Source organism: Podarcis filfolensis (assembly GCF_964270895.1).
Source record: "Podarcis filfolensis genome assembly, chromosome: 2".
Classification (NCBI taxonomy): domain Eukaryota; kingdom Metazoa; phylum Chordata; class Lepidosauria; order Squamata; family Lacertidae; genus Podarcis; species Podarcis filfolensis.
This window is the reverse complement of record NC_139605.1, coordinates 65736971-65755484: the sequence shown is the minus strand read 5'-3', so window position 1 is coordinate 65755484 and position 18514 is coordinate 65736971. Positions and strand designations below refer to the sequence as shown.

At 41.5% G+C, this 18514-nt stretch overlaps 1 protein-coding gene across 1 annotated transcript in view; it reads left to right on the top strand.

Annotated features, from left to right (window-relative positions):
* Positions 1 to 17498, top strand: part of TGFBI (transforming growth factor beta induced) — a 45885-nt gene extending 28387 nt beyond the window's left edge. The window contains exons 9-17 of the mRNA XM_083600012.1: positions 2297 to 2434; positions 4020 to 4156; positions 4732 to 4868; positions 6878 to 7008; positions 10010 to 10134; positions 11410 to 11512; positions 12730 to 12809; positions 13885 to 13909; positions 15749 to 17498. Of these exons, the coding sequence (XP_083456138.1) occupies positions 2297 to 2434; positions 4020 to 4156; positions 4732 to 4868; positions 6878 to 7008; positions 10010 to 10134; positions 11410 to 11512; positions 12730 to 12809; positions 13885 to 13909; positions 15749 to 15789 (917 nt within the window). The 3' untranslated portion in view covers positions 15790 to 17498. The remainder of the gene's footprint in view (positions 1 to 2296; positions 2435 to 4019; positions 4157 to 4731; positions 4869 to 6877; positions 7009 to 10009; positions 10135 to 11409; positions 11513 to 12729; positions 12810 to 13884; positions 13910 to 15748) is intronic.
* The last annotated feature ends 1016 nt before the right edge of the window (positions 17499 to 18514 follow it).

Sequence of the window (18514 nt, the reverse complement as noted above, 5' to 3'; positions counted from 1 at the left end):
ATCTTGTGTCTTCCAATACTTTGCAATAAGTATTCTTGCTGCTGTTGTTGCGTACATAAAGAAAGTTCTATCCTTCTTTGGCACCAATTGGCCGACTATGCCCAGGAGAAAGGCCTCTGGTTTCTTCAGGAAGGTATATTTAAATACCTTTTTCATTTCATTATAGATCATCTCCCAGAAAGCCTTAATCTTTGGGCACGTCCACCAAAGGTGAAAGAATGTACCTTCATTTTCTTTACATTTCCAGCATTTATTATTGGGCAGATGATATATTTTTGCAAGCTTGACTGGTGTCATGTACCACCTGTATATCATTTTCATAATATTCTCTCTTAAGGCATTACATGCCGTAAATTTCATACCAGTGGTCCACAACTGTTCCCAGTCAGCAAACATAATGTTATGTCCAACATCTTGTGCCCATTTAATCATAGCAGATTTAACCATTTCATCCTGAGTATTCCATTTTAACAGCAAGTTATACATTCTTGAAAATATCTTAGTTTTGGGATCTAACAGTTCTGTTTCCAATTTTGATTTTCCACCTGGAAGCCAATTTTTTTGTCCAAATTATAGGCCTCTCTTATTTGATAATAATGAAGCCAGTCTCGCACTTTATCTTTTAATTTCTCAAAACTCTGCAATTTCAATTTCTCTCCTTCTTGTTCCAATATTTCCCAATATTTCGGCCACTTGGCCTCCATATTGAGCTTTTTCTGAGCCTTTGCTTCCATCGGTGATAACCACCTTGGGGTTTTATTTTCAAATAAGTCTTTATATCTTATCCAGACATTAAACAATGCTTTCCTGACAATATGGTTTAGTCCAGAAAATATTTAAATGCATGTTTCAAAGTCTCTCCAAAATTAAGGACCCCCACAACTCCAGACCCCCCCTGGCCCACTCCAGGTTCAATCTTCAAAAACAGCGGCTTATTCTCCTGCAGGGCCTCGGTTCTATCCATTTGTATTGCTTGAGGTTCAACAGCAACCTCCTCCACTGTCTTCTGCATTTGCCCTTGCCCTGTCGAAACAGGTTCCTGGGTTGGGTCCTGAGTGGTTTCTATATAAGTATTCACTGTTTGTCCAAAATTTTGAACTGCAACAGTCATCAGATTCATCTTCTCATGCATCTGCTCCAGCAAAGTGTTTGTCTTGCAAAAAGCAAGCACCAAAACTTCTTCTATATCCATTTTTGTTCAAGGTCAGAGTCTGGTCTCATGATCCTAATCTCCACAGCTGTGAAATCCCCAGACCGACTCCAGCAACAATTTAACAAGCTCCCTCTAGAGGGAACAATTTCCATTTGTATCCATCTTTTGAAGGCAAGTCCAGCAAAAGAAAGTTACTTTCATTTTTCAGATTTTGTTTCTTTTAAGTGCAAAAGGTAACTTTGGAATCAATTTGTTTCTCTTCTTTAACTATCTGTTAAAAAACATTCCATTCACAGTTGATGGGCTTCCCCAAAAGTTTCTGTCTCTGACACCCCGTTCCCAGGTTTGAGACAGTGGAAATTTATCTTTCGTTACCCTTTCTCCGCAGGCTTAAACAATCAAAATTCCCCCTCTTTTCCCCTGCTTCCAAGAGGGGTTTTGATGGTTAAAAATGAAGGATATTTAGGTCTTTATATACAACTCTCCAGACTTTGGCTTGCACAATTTTTGCTTCAGTTTATATACAAAAAGCGGAAGGCGGACTTCCTGTTTAGACCTTCCCGCTTCAATGCCAAATTAAAGTGTTTCTTAATCCAATTTTCCGTTCTACTCACGGTTACTTGTTTAGAGTCCAATTGTCCACAGGAAAAAGTCAGCGCTCTCCGGCAGCGGCTGTGCGGCTTCACTCCGTAAGAATAGCGGTCGATTCAAGACACCGCGCTGCTCACCCCACGTCGCTTCGGATCCCCGAAAAGGGGTTTCCCTGCGAGTAGGGGAGGCGCTCCTGGTGTCAGCCGAATCCCACGTTCCCAGGCTTCCTCCGCCTGGGATTTTTAAAGGGTCTCCGCCTTCGCCGCGGCGGCAAGACCTGATTTTCACGGAGCGGGTTCCTCTGAGTCAGAGGAATTCCGCCATTGCCGATGGTGCTAACCCGGAAGTGCATCTCTGGGTTATTTGTGGGGCATAGGAATTCATTCATTTTTTTCTTCAAAATATAGTCCGGCCCCCCACAAGGTCTGAGGGACAGTGGACCGGCCCCCTGCTGAAAAAGTTTGCTGACCCCTGCTCTGGTCATTCATCAGTTATCCCTTCTGTAATAAATAATAATGTTGAGACTCATGTTAACATCTTTTTAAATTGCAGCTAAAACTTTGTTGGAGCTCGGTCAGGATTCCGACGTTTCAAAGGCTATGGACCTTTTTAGACGAGCTGGCCTCAGTTCGCATCTCACTGGAAATGAGCGGCTGACAGTTCTTGCCCCCATCAATTCTTTCTTCACAGGTAAGCTCTGGCACTCATCTGCACTCTAATCTGTTTAGTGACAGAACCAGAAGCGTCAATCAACTCAGGACAGAATCCATACTCTGGTGGGCACTGCTGGTTGTGTGTGACAGCCATGACTGAAAACGAGGAGAGATTATAATCCCCTCTGCATGCATGAGCTGTCCCTAAAGCTTCATTTTATTGTTGAAAGTCAATTTGAGCTTGTAAGGTTGCAAGTTAATGTCACATCTTTTTCTTTTTTTGGTGTTATTCTGGTTCTAATGCATGACTGTAAAAGGTAATGTAAAATGCAGTCGCTTTAATGCATGCAGGATATGCCCATCAAACACGGGACCAGCCAGCCCGGGTTTCAGTGTGATATTGGCACTGTAAAGGCATGCTGCTTCCCCAAAGATCATCTTCATTTGTGCTGACTAGTTTCTGGGGAACTCACAATTCTGCCTGATCGAAAGAATCCACATTCATCTGAATGTATTCATATCAGTGGAATAATTCACATTGTTTCTACAGGGTCACCTACTAATTCATGTACAGTATAGGGGTACCTGGTGTTGATTGAATGAACTTTACAGTGTGTGTGAAAGCACTCTGAAATGATAGATATGGGGGGATGGGAATCCTGCCTTTTGTCTTGTCAACATAACACCCAGTTCTTGTCACAGGAGCTCATTGTGTGTTTTGGCTTTGGGGAATGAATGGGCGGTGTTCAGCAGAGGTGGGGAAACCAAGGCTCTCCCAATTTCATTGGACTACATTTCCTGTCATCTCTGACCATTGGTTATGCTCGCTGGGGCTGATGGGAGTCCAGCAATGTATGGAAGGACACAGGTTCCTCACTACAGATTTACACAGTGGTACCAGTTGCTCTGACAGTAACTCTCTACTTAGATGTTACCTTTAGATCTTGCTTTTCCTCTCAAGAACTCTGAGGCTGTCATGTGGACCTCAGGCTATCTCTCGCCCAAGGCGATTATAAAAATGAGCTTGATCAACATTTGCTAGAACTTTATGACAAAGTGGTGCAAAAGTTTATGCTTCAATAACATTAAGTCTTTGAAGTGCCACAGAATTTTGTGTTGCTTTTGTTACAAAAGCTAAATGGCTATTTCTTTGGAACTGAAATACATTGGCACTAACATGGAGGAAGAAAGAGGCAATGGAGTTTGCTTGGTCCTCACACTGTGGAACCATGAGCTACAAAGGAAACTGTGCATGCTGCACTGAAATATTGAAAGTGTTGACTCGAGCGGCGTTTTCTCTTTTATAATAATAAGCACTTTTATTATTTTTAGTTTCAGGAACTATCAGAGTGATGCACAAGGATGACACTGGTGTGAATCACAATTTGCCCCTCAGCAGGTTTTCTGTGTAGCCACATGGGTTTGCAGATGCAAATTTTGTTTTTGCAGACACAGACTACATTTTAAAAGAAAGCAACTGCCGGCCCTTTTTTTGCGGTGGGGGAGGGGTCGCGTAGGGGACTCACTTTGAAACTTGCATTTTCCAACAAAATTCTACACAACAGCATGCTTTAGATGCATTGTTATAAAACTATGACTCTTGGCTTTCTTTTGTTCTGCAGATCAGACACCTACACCAGGCAGGAACGTGCTCCGGGATCACATTATTAAAGAGCAGCTTTCCTCTAAATACCTTTTCCATGGACAGAAACTAGAAACTCTGAGTGGCAAGCAACTGAGAGTATTTGTGTACCGCAATGTATGTTTGCCATTTAATTACTCCTCCCAGTTTGAGTTTTTACTTTTAAAACAGGGTTTGTTGCTCTGGGCTCCTTTGGGAGGAAGGGTAGGGAAATAATAGTAGTAGTTGTAGTAGTAACAGTCAGTTCAAATAAAATCCTTTCTCCAGGTACTCATACGTAGCAGTTTAAATGGGGTTATTTCATTTCTGTCCTCGCAGCAGTCCTGTGTTTGACCTAAGATTATTAAGTGGGTTTCACAGTAGAACAAGGCTTGGTGATTCTGTATAGATGAACAAGCTGGTTCCTTCCTTTTCTGCACTGGAAAGTTCTTTTCACACAACTCTGAATTGATTCCACTCTAGTGTTAACACTGAGCTGATTTGTGTGAATGCTCTGCCTTTTAAACCACTTGATCAGCATGCAGTCGAGAGACTGTTAGCCTTGTGGGAATGTCTGATTTACTAGTCAGTTGGTGTTCAAGTACTTCTAGGCCTCATGCCATAGACCAAGATGTGCAAGGTCTCTAGTGTGGAAACTTAAATCATTTTAAACTTCTGCAATGCTTTTAATTAAAACCCAATCCATCCTGTAGACTCTCTGCATCGAAAATGCCTGCATTGCTGCCCACGACAAAAGAGGAAGATTTGGAACCTTGTTCAGTATGGAAAAGTTGGTGACTCCCCCTCTTGGCACCGTTATGGATGTGCTCAAAGCGGATGATCGTTTCAGGTGACATTTTTAGTTTGTATTGTTAGCTTGAGAACAGTGACGTGGGAGAAGTGGTTTTGCTTTAGTGAGAACTTGAGGCTGATTATACTGCTGCATATTTAATCACATTTTGAATTTTAAAATCAATTATCTGATTTAAACCTTTTTTATATAAAAAAAGTATGGAAGACAGACATAGGAAACTGTCCTATACAGATTCAGACGATTAGTCCATCTAGGTCAATATTGTATATACACTGTATATTGTATTGTATTGTATTGTATATACACTGACTGGCAGAAGTTCTCCGGTTTTTCAGACAGGAGTCTTTCCTGGACCTGCCTAGAGATGTTGGGGGCTGATGCATGCAAAGCAGGTGCCATGCCACTGAGATATAGTGTTTAACAGCATGGCTTTTGACTCACAAATAAATAAATTGACACCATTATTATAATATTAAGGACATGATTTTTGAATTATTTTTATTTATAAAAATACTTACGTATCACTATTCATTAAAAAAATAATAATACCAGAGCCGTTTACCACAATTAAACTGAAAACCATACAATAAAAACCATGTAAACATTTAAAATTGGAAATCAACTATTGCAAAAGGATATTTTATTAATGGCCAGCATACATGTGGCAACATAGAAAAGTTTCTGGCTGGTGTTTAAATGTTAAAACAGAAGGCACCTGTTGTACCTCCTCTGGATTTTATTATGTTTTTTAAAAATAAATAAATCAAAAGTCCTGATGGGCACACATAGTTGTGTAGTTCTCTGTCTGTTACTGGGAAATTCTAATTGTGTCTCTCCAGTTCAAGCCTAATTCATACATTGGCAAAGCATTTAAAATTAATTTGAGGCTCTTGCTTGAAAGCTTTTCTCCGTGGCATTGTAGACCTAACTTTCAATTGAATATTTAATCAAAATATATTTTTATCACATTAATTTTTATTCTACATGATTACAGAGGATGGAGGCAAGGAGGGACAGAGCTGGTGGGAACCAAGGATCTACTAGATCCTACGCAGCTTTAGTGAGCTGCAGATTTTGGCAGGAATTCCAGTTCAAGCCCATTTGCTGCATCTAACCTGGTTTAAGGCTCAGTGCTACCCAGTCAGGGTTAGGATTGCCCACATGTAATTCAACACAGACCAATGGTGCAATTTAATTAGATCCTAACTTCATTATAATTCTTTCCATGTTAAGTGTTTGTACTTTATCTTTTCCTCTTTAATAATAAGTGCAGCAGGCCAGTAGGGCAGTATTAATTCCCTTTTGCAGATAAAGAGCTCATGATTAAAGACAGCAGTGGTCAAGGTTTCTAAGCTGATTGAACTGTGTCACCTGAATGCAAATAGCACCCAGTCAAGCCACTGGGATGCTTTTGCTCTAATATTGCAGCGGGGAACTTTTTGCAAAGTTGCCAGATGCAAAAGTGGGAAGAGCGATGGTGCCATGCTCACCTTGGTACAGTAGGTTATATTTCAGAAACGCAAAAGTCAGAGGTTTCAACAAACCGCACACATTCCTCTGTCCTCCTTCCAGGCAAGCAAGAAGTATTATCAGTGTTCAAGGACATATTCCGGCCAAAGAAAAGAACTCAGGAGGGTGTGGCCTGTGGCAGGGCCAAAGAGAGGCTCCTGGAAAGCCATCTTTGGCTCCTGGGCCTGAGCGCCTCACCCTGCACTGCTGCTTTAATGGGACATGTGACCTGCCAACACAAAGGTCTTATAGAATCCTGTCCAGCAGTGTCCAGCCAGTTCCCTTTGGGAAGTCTTTAAGAGCTCCTTGCTCTTCCCCAATAATATATTGCAGGCACATCAGGGTTCCCTAAACACAGCAATCTCTTCCGGCGAAAGGAACAGAGAAGCCCACTAGCTCGGGAGTTCTATGTATAGGTTGGGACATATATGGAGCTCTATGCTGGACCTCTTTGTTATTTCAGCCGTGACATTTTAAACTGCTCTTTGAAAATGCTTGAGCGTTAAATGCGTATTTTCTCTGTGTGTTTCCGACAGCACTCTAGTGGCTGCCATCCAGTCTGCAGGCCTCACAGAAACGCTGAACAGGCCAAGGTCCTTCACAGTGTTCGCACCAACAAACGAAGCCTTCCGAGCCATGCCACAAGGGGAGCTGAACAAACTTATGGGTAAATGTCCATAGATCTGGTTGGCTGTGGTGTGTGATATTGAGATTACTTACACTGAGTTCCTTAGATAAGTGAGCTTTACAGTATTCTGTGCTATTACAGTCTCATATTCAGCTTCTCTTTTGTTTGCTCGTCCATGGGATAGAGACAATAGGTTACAAAAATGGTGGCTCTGGTTTTCACTGATGTCACAAGGAATGTGAGGTGACAGTGATTTACTATCGACACCCATGGTGAGACAGTTCAGGCCCTTCAAACTTTGTGTGTGGGGGGGGGGGGTGCACTAGATCCCAACAATTTATCAGAATGAAAAGAAATATTTTGCAGAGTTGCCACCCACTCTGCTGAACTTCCCTCCCCTGCTCATCGGACTGCTGTTATGGGCGGGGGGGGGGGGGTGTCCTGTTTTTCTATATGCTAGCATGTGTGATTGCAAGTTTAGTTGTGTGAGAGAGAAAGAGAAAGAGCTAGTCTCTGTTCTCTCTATGTGTGTGATTATGTATGTGTGAAAGAGCGAGTCTGTGAGAGCCAGGCAATGATAGTCTACCTGCCAGTCTCTCTGCCATGTGTGCAATTGTCTCTGTGTGTGTGGAAAAGACATAGACAGTCCAGACATCCCTTATGGGAAGATGGAAATCACAGATGGCCATCAATAAATGTTGATGAATGTTAGCTGGGCTGGTAAGGACAGGGGTGAGATTTTCATAGGCCCCAGGCCCAGTGAAGAAAAAAAAAAGCTTCAGCTTGGAAGCCCTATAAGGAAAGGGTATGTGAACTTGTTCAATTATCTTTCATGTAAATATTGAAACATTCTCTTGCCTGAACTGAAACATAGTTGTGGCTTAGAAAAGAATATGAGCTGTTCTGGTGCAATGCCTTTTCTCAGTTCATGCCCATCCCATTTGTGACATCATAATGCAACATCTGCTGATGGGAGCTGGTTATCCTTTTAAGTTCGCAGAGCAGCAGTCTGCACATTTGCTCTATTGCTTAACACACAAATAGTTTGTAACTGATTTGTAGCTACCGTAAGTAGCTGTGGAACTGAAGCATCCCAGATGTGAACAGTCAAAATGTTCTGAGGCTTTGTAAGCAAAATATTTAGCTTACTCCTCTGAAAGCAATGAATCACCATTGATGGGAATATATAGCAAAGAGCAACTTGTGTAAGAGGGAAAAGGGAAGAAGAGCTGTAATTTCTTGTTTGATCAGCTTTATCTCTTGGATATGTTACTTGTAGCTGCAGCTGGATTTGGGGCAATATACAACCTACTTCTATATTTGCTCCAAACAATTCAGTAGCAGGGGGTTCTAGTCCAGCACCCTGCTACTGAATTGTTTGGAGCAAATATAGAAGCAGGTTGTGTATGACTCTTGTGGTCTTTTCCAACTCTATGATTCTATGATGGCAGTATAAATTATATAAATGGTATAATGTCTGACTGCATATCATTTCTGCATCTCAGAAATTTCAGTTTCACTCTGGAGCTGAGAAAACCTGGATGATCTGTCCAGAGTTAAGGCTCACACACAAAATCCTGAAATTCATTACCTCCAGTGTTATGCCTTTGCACATGCTTTGCAAAGTAGATATAGAAAAGTACTGAATTCAATACCAAACCAGTCCATAGATGCATGAGATATGAGAGTGAATTTTCAGCAATATAATTTCAATGCTTCCTTTGAAATTCCAGTACTGTCTTTTAAATGAGGAACTGCTGATTACTTTCTAGCCTAAAACTTTGCCAGAGACCGTAGGAGTCAAAAGTGTACATATTTATCTCATCCAAGCTGTGATTCCAAGTTCACTGAAGACCAACTGAAACACGAAATCCGTTTTTCATAGTGAGGCCTTGAACCTTTCTTGAATGGATTTATCAATGTTGTGATAGAGAGCAAATTTAGATGGGTGTTTTGGGGATCATGATATTTTCTGTTTTACAAATGTGTCTTTGTTGGTAAAGGCACAGAGGAAAAGATCGGTAATGCGTAAAGGCTTATCAAAACAGCTTCAAGCATTTTGGTTCAGTTTCACCTGTTTCCAAAAACAGCATCGGGGTTTTCTTTTCCAGTACGTCTTCTGCCACTTTTGGAAGCACTTGCCAGATATCAGATTTATAAGCTGCTATGATTCATTGCCAGTATATGTTGGCATCCTCTTCTGCTTATGGAAGAAACAGATAGAGACAAAGGCATCATAAGCAATGAAGGCACCAGCTGCGGCAGCATAGCAGAAAAATATTGCAAGGAAATGATGTGATGTCAAATGAGCAGTTTTACTATTTAAAAAAAAACCCAGAGCACTACGGGAATCATAGCTGCTGTTAAAGGATAGAGGTTCCAAGTATTTTTTAAGTCCTGTGTCCCCCCCCCCCAAATTGCAGATCACTCAGATCACACATTCATGCATTTGAAGTCAAATAACTTCAATACATTCTATGTAATACAGTATAGCTGTTTATACTGCATCCTTCCTCCTGCTGCAGAAAACACTTCAGCTGCTCAGTACTTAAGAGTTTCTTTGCTGGAAGGAATACTTGCCAGCATATGTGAGAATCTGAATATGGGCACTCTAGAGATATATGGCTGCAGTCTGACTTCATGGAACAGCTGCATACTGTTAGTGGAAGGCGGAATACTCCTGATACAGTGGTATCTTGGGTTACATATGCTTCAGGTTACATACGCTTCAGGTTACAGACTCTGCTAACCCAGAAATAGTGCTTCAGGTTACGCACTTTGCTTCAGGATGAGCACAGAAATCGTGCTCCGGCGGCGCAGCAGCAGCCGGAGGCCCCATTAGCTAAAGTGGTGCTTCAGGTTAAGAACAGTTTCAGGTTAAGTACGGACCTCCGGAACGAATTAAGTACTTAACCTGAGGTACCACTGTACTGTCCTTCGTCTGTTTACCTCAGTATGTGATACTTTGTTTTCTTTCCTAAATACCACGAAACAAGTAAAATGAGCTGTAACACATATATTGGGTCTCTTTCACCCCCAGGTAATGCTAAAGAACTTGCCAGCATTCTGAAGTACCACATTGGGGATGAAATATTGGTTAGTGGAGCAGTTGGTGGTGCTGTAAGAATGAAGACCTTGCAGGGTGATAAACTGGAAGTCAGCACTGTAAGTTCAACTCTCTCTCCCTCGCCCCCCTTATCTCTTGTTGTGAAATTACTGAGTTGTTTATCTGCAACTACCTTGAATTTCTGAAAAGCAGACAATGGTTTTATTGTTGCATGTCTCATTTCTGTGCTTGTATAATATCCTCTTATTCTTCCTTCCCTGCATTTTCGTAAGAAATCATGCAGGATAGTTATAAATATAAAGACATACTCCTAATATTAACCAGTTAACAATGTTCACACAAAACTTTACCTCCCTGGGATTCCTTTGTGGGAGGCTGGGAGGGGAAGAGAAGATTAGAAGTGAGCCTCAATTTTGCATACTCTTTCTCCCTCCTCTCCTCACCATGGAGGAAATGTAGCCTTTATCTCACAATGATTGAGTGATCTCATGTTCAAATCTTCTATCCCCTATCCATTCATTCACTTCTAGAAGTGAATAGAGTAGTGGAGATAGTTCAAGGTTTGTCCTGACATATAATCTGAATAGGTACAGGGTTGTCACGGAAGGTTTAGAGGAAACTAGACAATGATGTTTATCATGTCTCTTAAACAAAAACATGAACCTTCAGACTTCAAACCTGGACACAACTAAGTCCAGTACCATCTATGACAAAGCTACATGATGACACTATCCACAGAGGAAGAGAGGCTGGAAGAGAAAGTCCAGTTGTGTATGGTTAGCAACTACCAACAAAATACACACACTGTCTAGACACTTGCACTGTTACATAATAACGTTATCGCATTTTAATAACCTTCTTTTCACTTGTCAAAAACACATGCAGTGCTGTTAGCAATCATGGCATGAACAGCTTCGCATTGAGCTTCTATTGATACCGTAATTGTGATAGTTTATGCAGCAGATTCCTTGATCCATGGCAGTGTTTTGGGGATTAAACACAGCCTAGTGCCCCTCACGACTTATGCTGGCCTGGCAGAGCAAGGGACAGCCTGCAGGAAAATAGGAGTCTGCTTGTGGCTGCCTGCAAGGGAGGACCCACAAGAAACAATCTTACATTTGTTTAACGTAGTCTGCATCCACATTCTTACTTATTGGAATCCCAGGCCTCTGAACACAAAAAATTGTTCACGGCATATTAGTTAGTTTGTTAAAACAAACAAACTGCTTGGGTGCAGCAGATTTCAGTGCAATATGCTGCTGGGTCTTTTGGAGAAGATTAAAAGAAACCTTCTGCATATTTTCTCCTCTAGAATTATTTCTCCTAGCATATGTTTCTGATGACTTATCTCTGCTTCTTTTTTTTCTCTTAAGAAAAACCACATCGTAAATGTCAACAAGGAACCTGTGGCTGAAGCTGATATTATGGCCACTAATGGTGTGATTTATGCTGTGAATACCGTTTTACAACCAACAGGTAGGTCAAGTTAGGTTCAGGAATAAAAGAGAACTCCACCCCCTCCCTCAGGTTTGCTTCTCTTTCCTAAGGCGTTAAGGTCACATTATTATTACTGTGGAGCAGCAGCGAAATGCACATTTCCTGTGCAGCAGGAAACAAGTGGGTAATTCTCATCTTCCTGAGAAACATTATATTTTCAGTCTCCAAAGCCCTCATTCACTTCAACAGGGTGCACATGAAGCGTGAGGAAAACTGCATGTGCCATATACGTGATTGGAAACATTGGGAGGGAAGAAGGGAAAGTGATTTTGCAGGACCGTGAATCATAATTTCCTTTGACAATTTAACAAAAAACATACTGGACACAATATTTTTGGGTGGGTGGGGGTCAGCTTACAAGCAGGCTGCTCCTGGTGAGCCAGCTCAAAGGGCTCCTTTGCTCCTTTGAGAACAAACAGGATGTTTGCCTGCCTACTCATCCGTGAGAATGATGGCAGTGGTGTTGATCTGAGCTCCAGGCCTCTTTACTTAATATGGAAGTGCTGAAGACAGCAGAGTTGGAAGAGAGCCCCCAGGGTCATCTAGTCCAACGCCCTGCAATGCAGGATTATTCAGCTGTCCCATATGGGAATCAAACCTGCAACCTTGGCGTTATCAGCACCACACTCTTAACTACAACTTCTATCATCCCTAGCCATTTCCCATGCTTGCTGGGGCTGATGGGAGTTGCAGTTCTGCAAAATCTGGAAGGCTAAAGGTTCCCCACACCCAACCTATGTTCTTAATTGTGTTCTACCCGAAAATCTACCAGTTTTGCTGGATGGAGGGCAATGACAGGAGCAGTGGACAACTCCTAAAAATACAATGTACAATCTAGCTGTAGCATTTTCCCTTTCCTGCATATGGCAACAAAACATTTCTCTTAAGGAAGTATCTAGGGTAGTGTGTGGAATTTTCTGGGTTTGTGCACAGAGCAGTAATGTTTGGTTGCTTGGACAGACTGGCAGCAGAGTTCAAAGCACTGGTATAGAGTTGTTGCCATTGCATTTAGTTGGTTCTATAAATTTGTGTCCTGCCTCTTCATTTGATGCGTAAGGTAGCTCAAAAAACAAAACACCAACCCAAAATAAAAGCATTACAACAGAACGTTGTAATTTGGTGTTCTAAATTAATGGAAGCAGAAAACATCCACAAGTGTATTTGAATGTTGTTTGAACGTTGTTTGTGTCTTTTAGCTTCCAGGCCTAATGAAAGAAGTGATGAGCCTGCAGATCCAGCACTGGAAATCTTCAAGCAAGCCTCTGCATTATCCAAGGTAAGCATAATGCTCAAGCAGCATATAGAGACATTTCTAATGTCCCTGTATTTGAACATGGACAACATAGATCATATCACTGGAACCTACATTCAGATTAAATTATTATAATTTATTTACTTGTTTCACTTTTAAACTGCCCTCTTCAATTAAGATCCTGGAGCAGTTTGTAAAATATCTAGTTGAAACTGTAATAAAACCACTAAACCTTTAACCACTATTTTTATAATCATCATCATCATCCTATTCAGGCTCTCAAAATCAACACAGCAGAGGGCAATGTAATCACAACAGACCTTGAATACATCAATCTCCTGCAAAGGCCAGGGTAGACAGATGTGTCTTAAGCTGCTATCTTCCAGATCAGTTATACTCACATGTTGTGAAGAGGGCAGGGAGAGAGCCCATGTGAGTTAAGGACTTGGCCCACTGACTTTATGTCACCACACATAGAGGTTTGCAACAGGAGGTACTCTTTGAACATATCCAAAAATGTGCTTGCTTGAAAAGATCTCCCACTGATTACAGTGAAATTTGCCTGTCTGCAGCCCCTCCTAAAATAAACAATCCTAAGTATGTAGTGAACCATACAGAACCAATGGAACTGGTATCCATGGATCAGATGTGAAATATTTTGTACCAGCTCCCTAAATCATGCTATGCAATCTCTCAATTGGCCATATTTGAATGGCCTCCAAAGTAATGGCTGTGGTGCAAATGGCCTCCCCCAGGCACAGCCTGCTTCTCCCAGTTTTCTTTCCATCTTTACAGAGGCTTACAGTGGTAACAGCCGAGGGCTGTAGTTAGACCTACAGCAGCTTTTCAAGTGGTGAAGGGTGAACCACAGGGCACACAGATGCTGTTCTGACACAAGCTCCCTTTGGATTAGCCCACTGGTCCCTGCCCCCACCCCCACAACACTGCTCTAATATGGGCAAGACCCATGCTTACTAAGGGAATGTTTTTGTTTGGGGTTTTCAATTGCATACCAATTTGCTATAAAATTATATAAATATTATTGATTTGTCTCATCTGTACAAATGTAAACGTTCTCTCTCTCTTTCCCCCCTTGCAGATTTCCCACAGGAATGTTCGATTAGGTAAGCAAAATTTCCATGCCACGTAACTTAAATGGTTCCTCTGTGGTGTGGCAGCTACCAGGATTTGTAGTTGCATCCCATGCTTCACCCATGAGAACCATTTGTGTTCTCTCAGAACATGGGCATGTTTAATCCACTCACAGGGACCTCCATATATTCCTGGCATCTTCACTTGATATCTTACGAGTGCTGTGTGGGTCCTTGCCAACGGAAACATTTTTAGCCACACTCTCAGTGGGGGTCATGTATACTCTGGACCCCCTCTGAATTTGCCCGCTGTTGTACCCTTCTGGGAAGCAATGCCATTCCCTCCTTTCTTAGTGAGGCTTTCCTTCTTTTTGTTTCTTGTAGGCTCTTCAAGGGCAATTCGCTAAGGCTGAGTTGAACTATCAGCTATGAAAAAATGTTTGGGATAACAAGGAATGTGAAATGCCCCAGTCAAAATACAAACATGTGTTGGAAGTAGGGAGATATGCTCAGCCATATTTCCCTGTCTCCCACTGCTCCTTTCACTGAGACAGACCACTGGTCCATCTTGGTCAATAGGGATGCAGGTGGCATTGTGGTCTAAATCACTGAGCCTCTTGGACTTGTTGATTGGAAGGTCAGCGGTTCGAATCCGCGTGATGGTGGTGAGCTCCTGTTGTTCTGTCCTAGCTCCTGCCAACCTAGCAGTTCGAAAGCATGCCAGTGCAAGTCGATAAATAGATACCACTGTGGCAGGAAGGTAAATGGCGTTTCCGTGCACTCTGGTTTCTGTCACGGTGTCCTGTTGCACCAGAAGCAGTTTTGTCATGCTGGCCACATGACCCGGAAAGCTGTCTATGGACAAACGGTGGCTCCCTCGACCTGAAGCGAGATGAGCACCGCACCCCAGTCGCCTTTGCCTGGACTTAACTGTCCAGGGGCCCTTTACCTTTTACCATCTAGGTCAGTACTGCCCACACAGAACAGCAGCTGCTCTCTAGGGTTTCAGTCAGGGTTTCTTCCCAGCCCTACCTGGAGATAGGGAACATTGCTTGGCTGCTTAGGCAATGTGAGGGACAGGTTTCCTTTCCCTTGCATAGTGGGCAAACAATCCCTCTCCTCTTGTCCTGCCTGGTCTAGACATGCAACAGAGTGAGGTGATAAAATCCTGAGGCAACAGAGTGGTCTATGCCATTTCAAGCCTGCAGATGGTAGATTATATTTTTTGAACACTTCCCCACATTTTAAAATACACCCCATTTTAAATAAAAACTAGGTTCTGGCTCAGTCTGTTCCCTGCTCTGCGACAAGGGAGGGCTTGCGGGGTGTTGTTTTAACAGAGGGACATATTTTATAAATGTAATCCCCCCACCTGGAATTTGAAGTAGTACTCTTCATTCTTCCATCTCAGGATGTTGCCACCAAATTCACAACAAATTATGCTGTGTATATAAACGTCTAGGAGACACCTAGACATCTCATACTATACCCCACTGTGAAGGGGATAGCATACTGTAATATCATATCGCCCAATTCTTGCAAATTGCCATGTTCATGCCAGAGCACTGTGGCATAGGCATCCAGCCTAGTTTAATGAAGCTTTGCAAATCCAGTGAAATTAAGTATGTGGGAATGTGTACCTGATTGCAGTCAGTGTTGAAAACAAACACTGTAGGCACATTCTAAAGCATCTTTCAAGCAATTCAGTTTTCATTTAGCTGTGAACAGCTTTAGAGAGGAACAGAATAACATAGTGGTAGTAAATGGTTTACTGATTTTAATTTGAGAAGACCTCTGACTGTCTTTTTGATGCAGCCATAGATGATTAATGCAGTTGTGCTTATGACAGCGTCTGCTTCTCTCCTTTTTCAGCTCCTGTGTATTCCAGATTGTTAGCCAGAATGAAACACTAAAGCAACAGCCATTCTGTATATGTAAAGCACAACCAAGGATTCAACTAGCTTTTGCCATTGGGTTGCTGAAAAGAAGGACTTTGTTTTCTACAAAACAACAACACCATCCACACATACACACATGCCACCATGTATTACATAAAGGTTATGTTTTTTTCAACTGAAATGAAGGAGAGAAAATAAAAGCCATATATATTTAAACCATTGTTTGATAAGCCTAATTTTGTTACAATTGGTAGCTGAGAATTCAGGAAGCCTCAGGTATGTGTGTCTACTCCAAAATTATTTAGGCCCAGACTCCAGTTGTGCAAGAGCTGAAAATGACTTTGATTGCAAGACACTCTAAAATCGAACCCTCTCTGGTTAGTATTTAATAAAAATGTTTAAGGTTTGCATGCGCTGTCAAGAACTGCACACACTGGCTTATGCTCAGAATCCTATTGAAGATCTGAGGCTTTGGCTTTTGAAAAGGGAGTTATTCAGAAATGCAGCCTGATTTAGACTCAGGTTGGCTTTCAATTGCTACAGACTGTCTTCATGGTTTTGAGTGCAGGTACGTAGACCGATCCTGCACTTTTGCACACAGTCACCAAGATTCGTGAAGCTCATTTGTCCAAACTGGCCCTTCACATTCTTAAGGGTCAGTGAGATGAATGGTCCATTTTCTATAAGGTGCTAATAGTAATATTTTCCTACTTAACACAGTTGTGTCGTGAAATATTTTAGAAGATAGCCACAGAAGCATTTATTATTCATTTCTATATGTATAGGGGTAGGTACAGATGGATCATGAGTGGTCTCTGTACCCTGGTGCTTTTCTTTTTCTTTCTTTGAAAAAAGAGAGTTTTTAAAAGAGTCTTGCTTTAGAGTAATAACCCAACTTTGTGACTTTTCCACACTTTATGGTTTGAGGCTTGCAAGCTTACAGATAGGATATTCTGATTTGGTCTCTCATAGTTAATGGGGTTGGTTGGGGCTTTCAACTTCATTTTGAAAATGAAGGCAACAAGCTTCATAGCGATTACGTAAAATCTTAATACCATTTTTCAGAGCACACAGCCTAGGCATGACTTAGACATAAATTTGTATGTGGACATTTTAAAGGATGTAAAAGTACAGCTTGTGCCTTCAATTAAAACTGGCTATTTACGGAGGTCATAATACAGGTGCTACAGAACTAGCTCCCTACATGCTGTGGAAGCTTTCTCATTCATTCACCCCGATAGAGAACAAAACCTGTCAGAAAGTCAGGAGATTTTCTTTAAAAGGGGGGGGGGGAGTTTCGATGTAACGTACACTTACAAAAAGCTGCCTGTGTGTTGACAAACTATCACACATTCTAACACGATCTCTCTGAATTGTGGCCTGTAGTCTTAAGAGACTTTGCTAGGCACTCTCTGAACAATGCCAGTTGTGTACTTCAGCAAGAACATGTGGTTTTTATTTTCTTCCCTCCTGTGCTTTGAAAATGTTCCACACAATTCTGTGTTTTAGCTTCTTTTTTTTAAGCCTCATTGATGATATTAGGGAATTTGCATGATATAAGCTATGGTTTGATCAGTGCTGTCAATTAGCTTTTGTTTACACATATGGTTCTAACTTTAATATCTTTTTTTCTTCCTGAGCCTGGCAATACATCCTCTCTGTAATGTGGTCGTAGAGCAATCCCTCATCAAAACCTTCAAATAAACAATTCATTTGTGATAAAACTTGGGTTTTCTTTTAAAAATATAAATTGACTGTGACAGTAATATTACAAGTGACATCAGCATACTTTGTTTAGGGGCACAGTTTTACCTCAGATAGCTTTTAAGAAATCCCATGAGTACCACCCCAAAATACTGCAAAGTCTTTCTGCAGATTTTACACATTGTGAAGCTTTTCTTTCAGCCATTTACCTCAGAGTATTACCTCACACTATCCTGGCAGTGAGGAAGTAGGACCCTGCCATCTCAGTTTGCACATGGTAACTTATGTGTTTGACAATATCTCCATCTGAAAATCACAGCCATTTCTCTTCAAAAAGGTTCAAAAAGCAACTTTCCTTGATATGGCAAGTTTTGATACGAAGCAGTCATTTTCAAATGTGGACACTTTCAAGCATTCAGATTCAGATATGGGATGGCACAGAGGCCTGGCAGAATTGGCAGGGTCGGGGGGGGGGGGGAGAAATTGAAAGTGTTGCATAAATATTTTACAATATTCTTTGTTTAATTTTTTGGACATATTCATGAGATAGCTTAAAGACGCCATTCACCCACTATTTATTTATTTGTAACTATTTGGACTAATGATTTATTTGTAACTCAAAACAACTACAAAAATGTGATTAAGAAAGTTTTTTTCAAAAATAAAGTAGCACACGGTTGGCCAAGCCAGGCTTTCAGCAATTATCAAGAGCTTTGTGAACATGAAACACAGTTGAAGAACAAATATTTTGCTCCCAGTGTTTTGTTATCTGTGCATCAAACTATTCTGTTGATTGCGTAGGTGCCATATTCATGAACATGCTATGGTAATGCTACCATTAAGAGCTCATTTGCCAGGTACCCCAGTAAATGCCTACCTCTCCCAATGACACTTAGCTCAAAGGACTTTTGTGCATTTGTAGTCCTTCCAAGAACTCTGTAAAGTAGGGCGCTATTAACATCCCTGCAAAGCAGGGCACTATCAATTAGTAATCCTTGCAATAACCCTGGGAAGTAGGGCACTATTAATCAATACC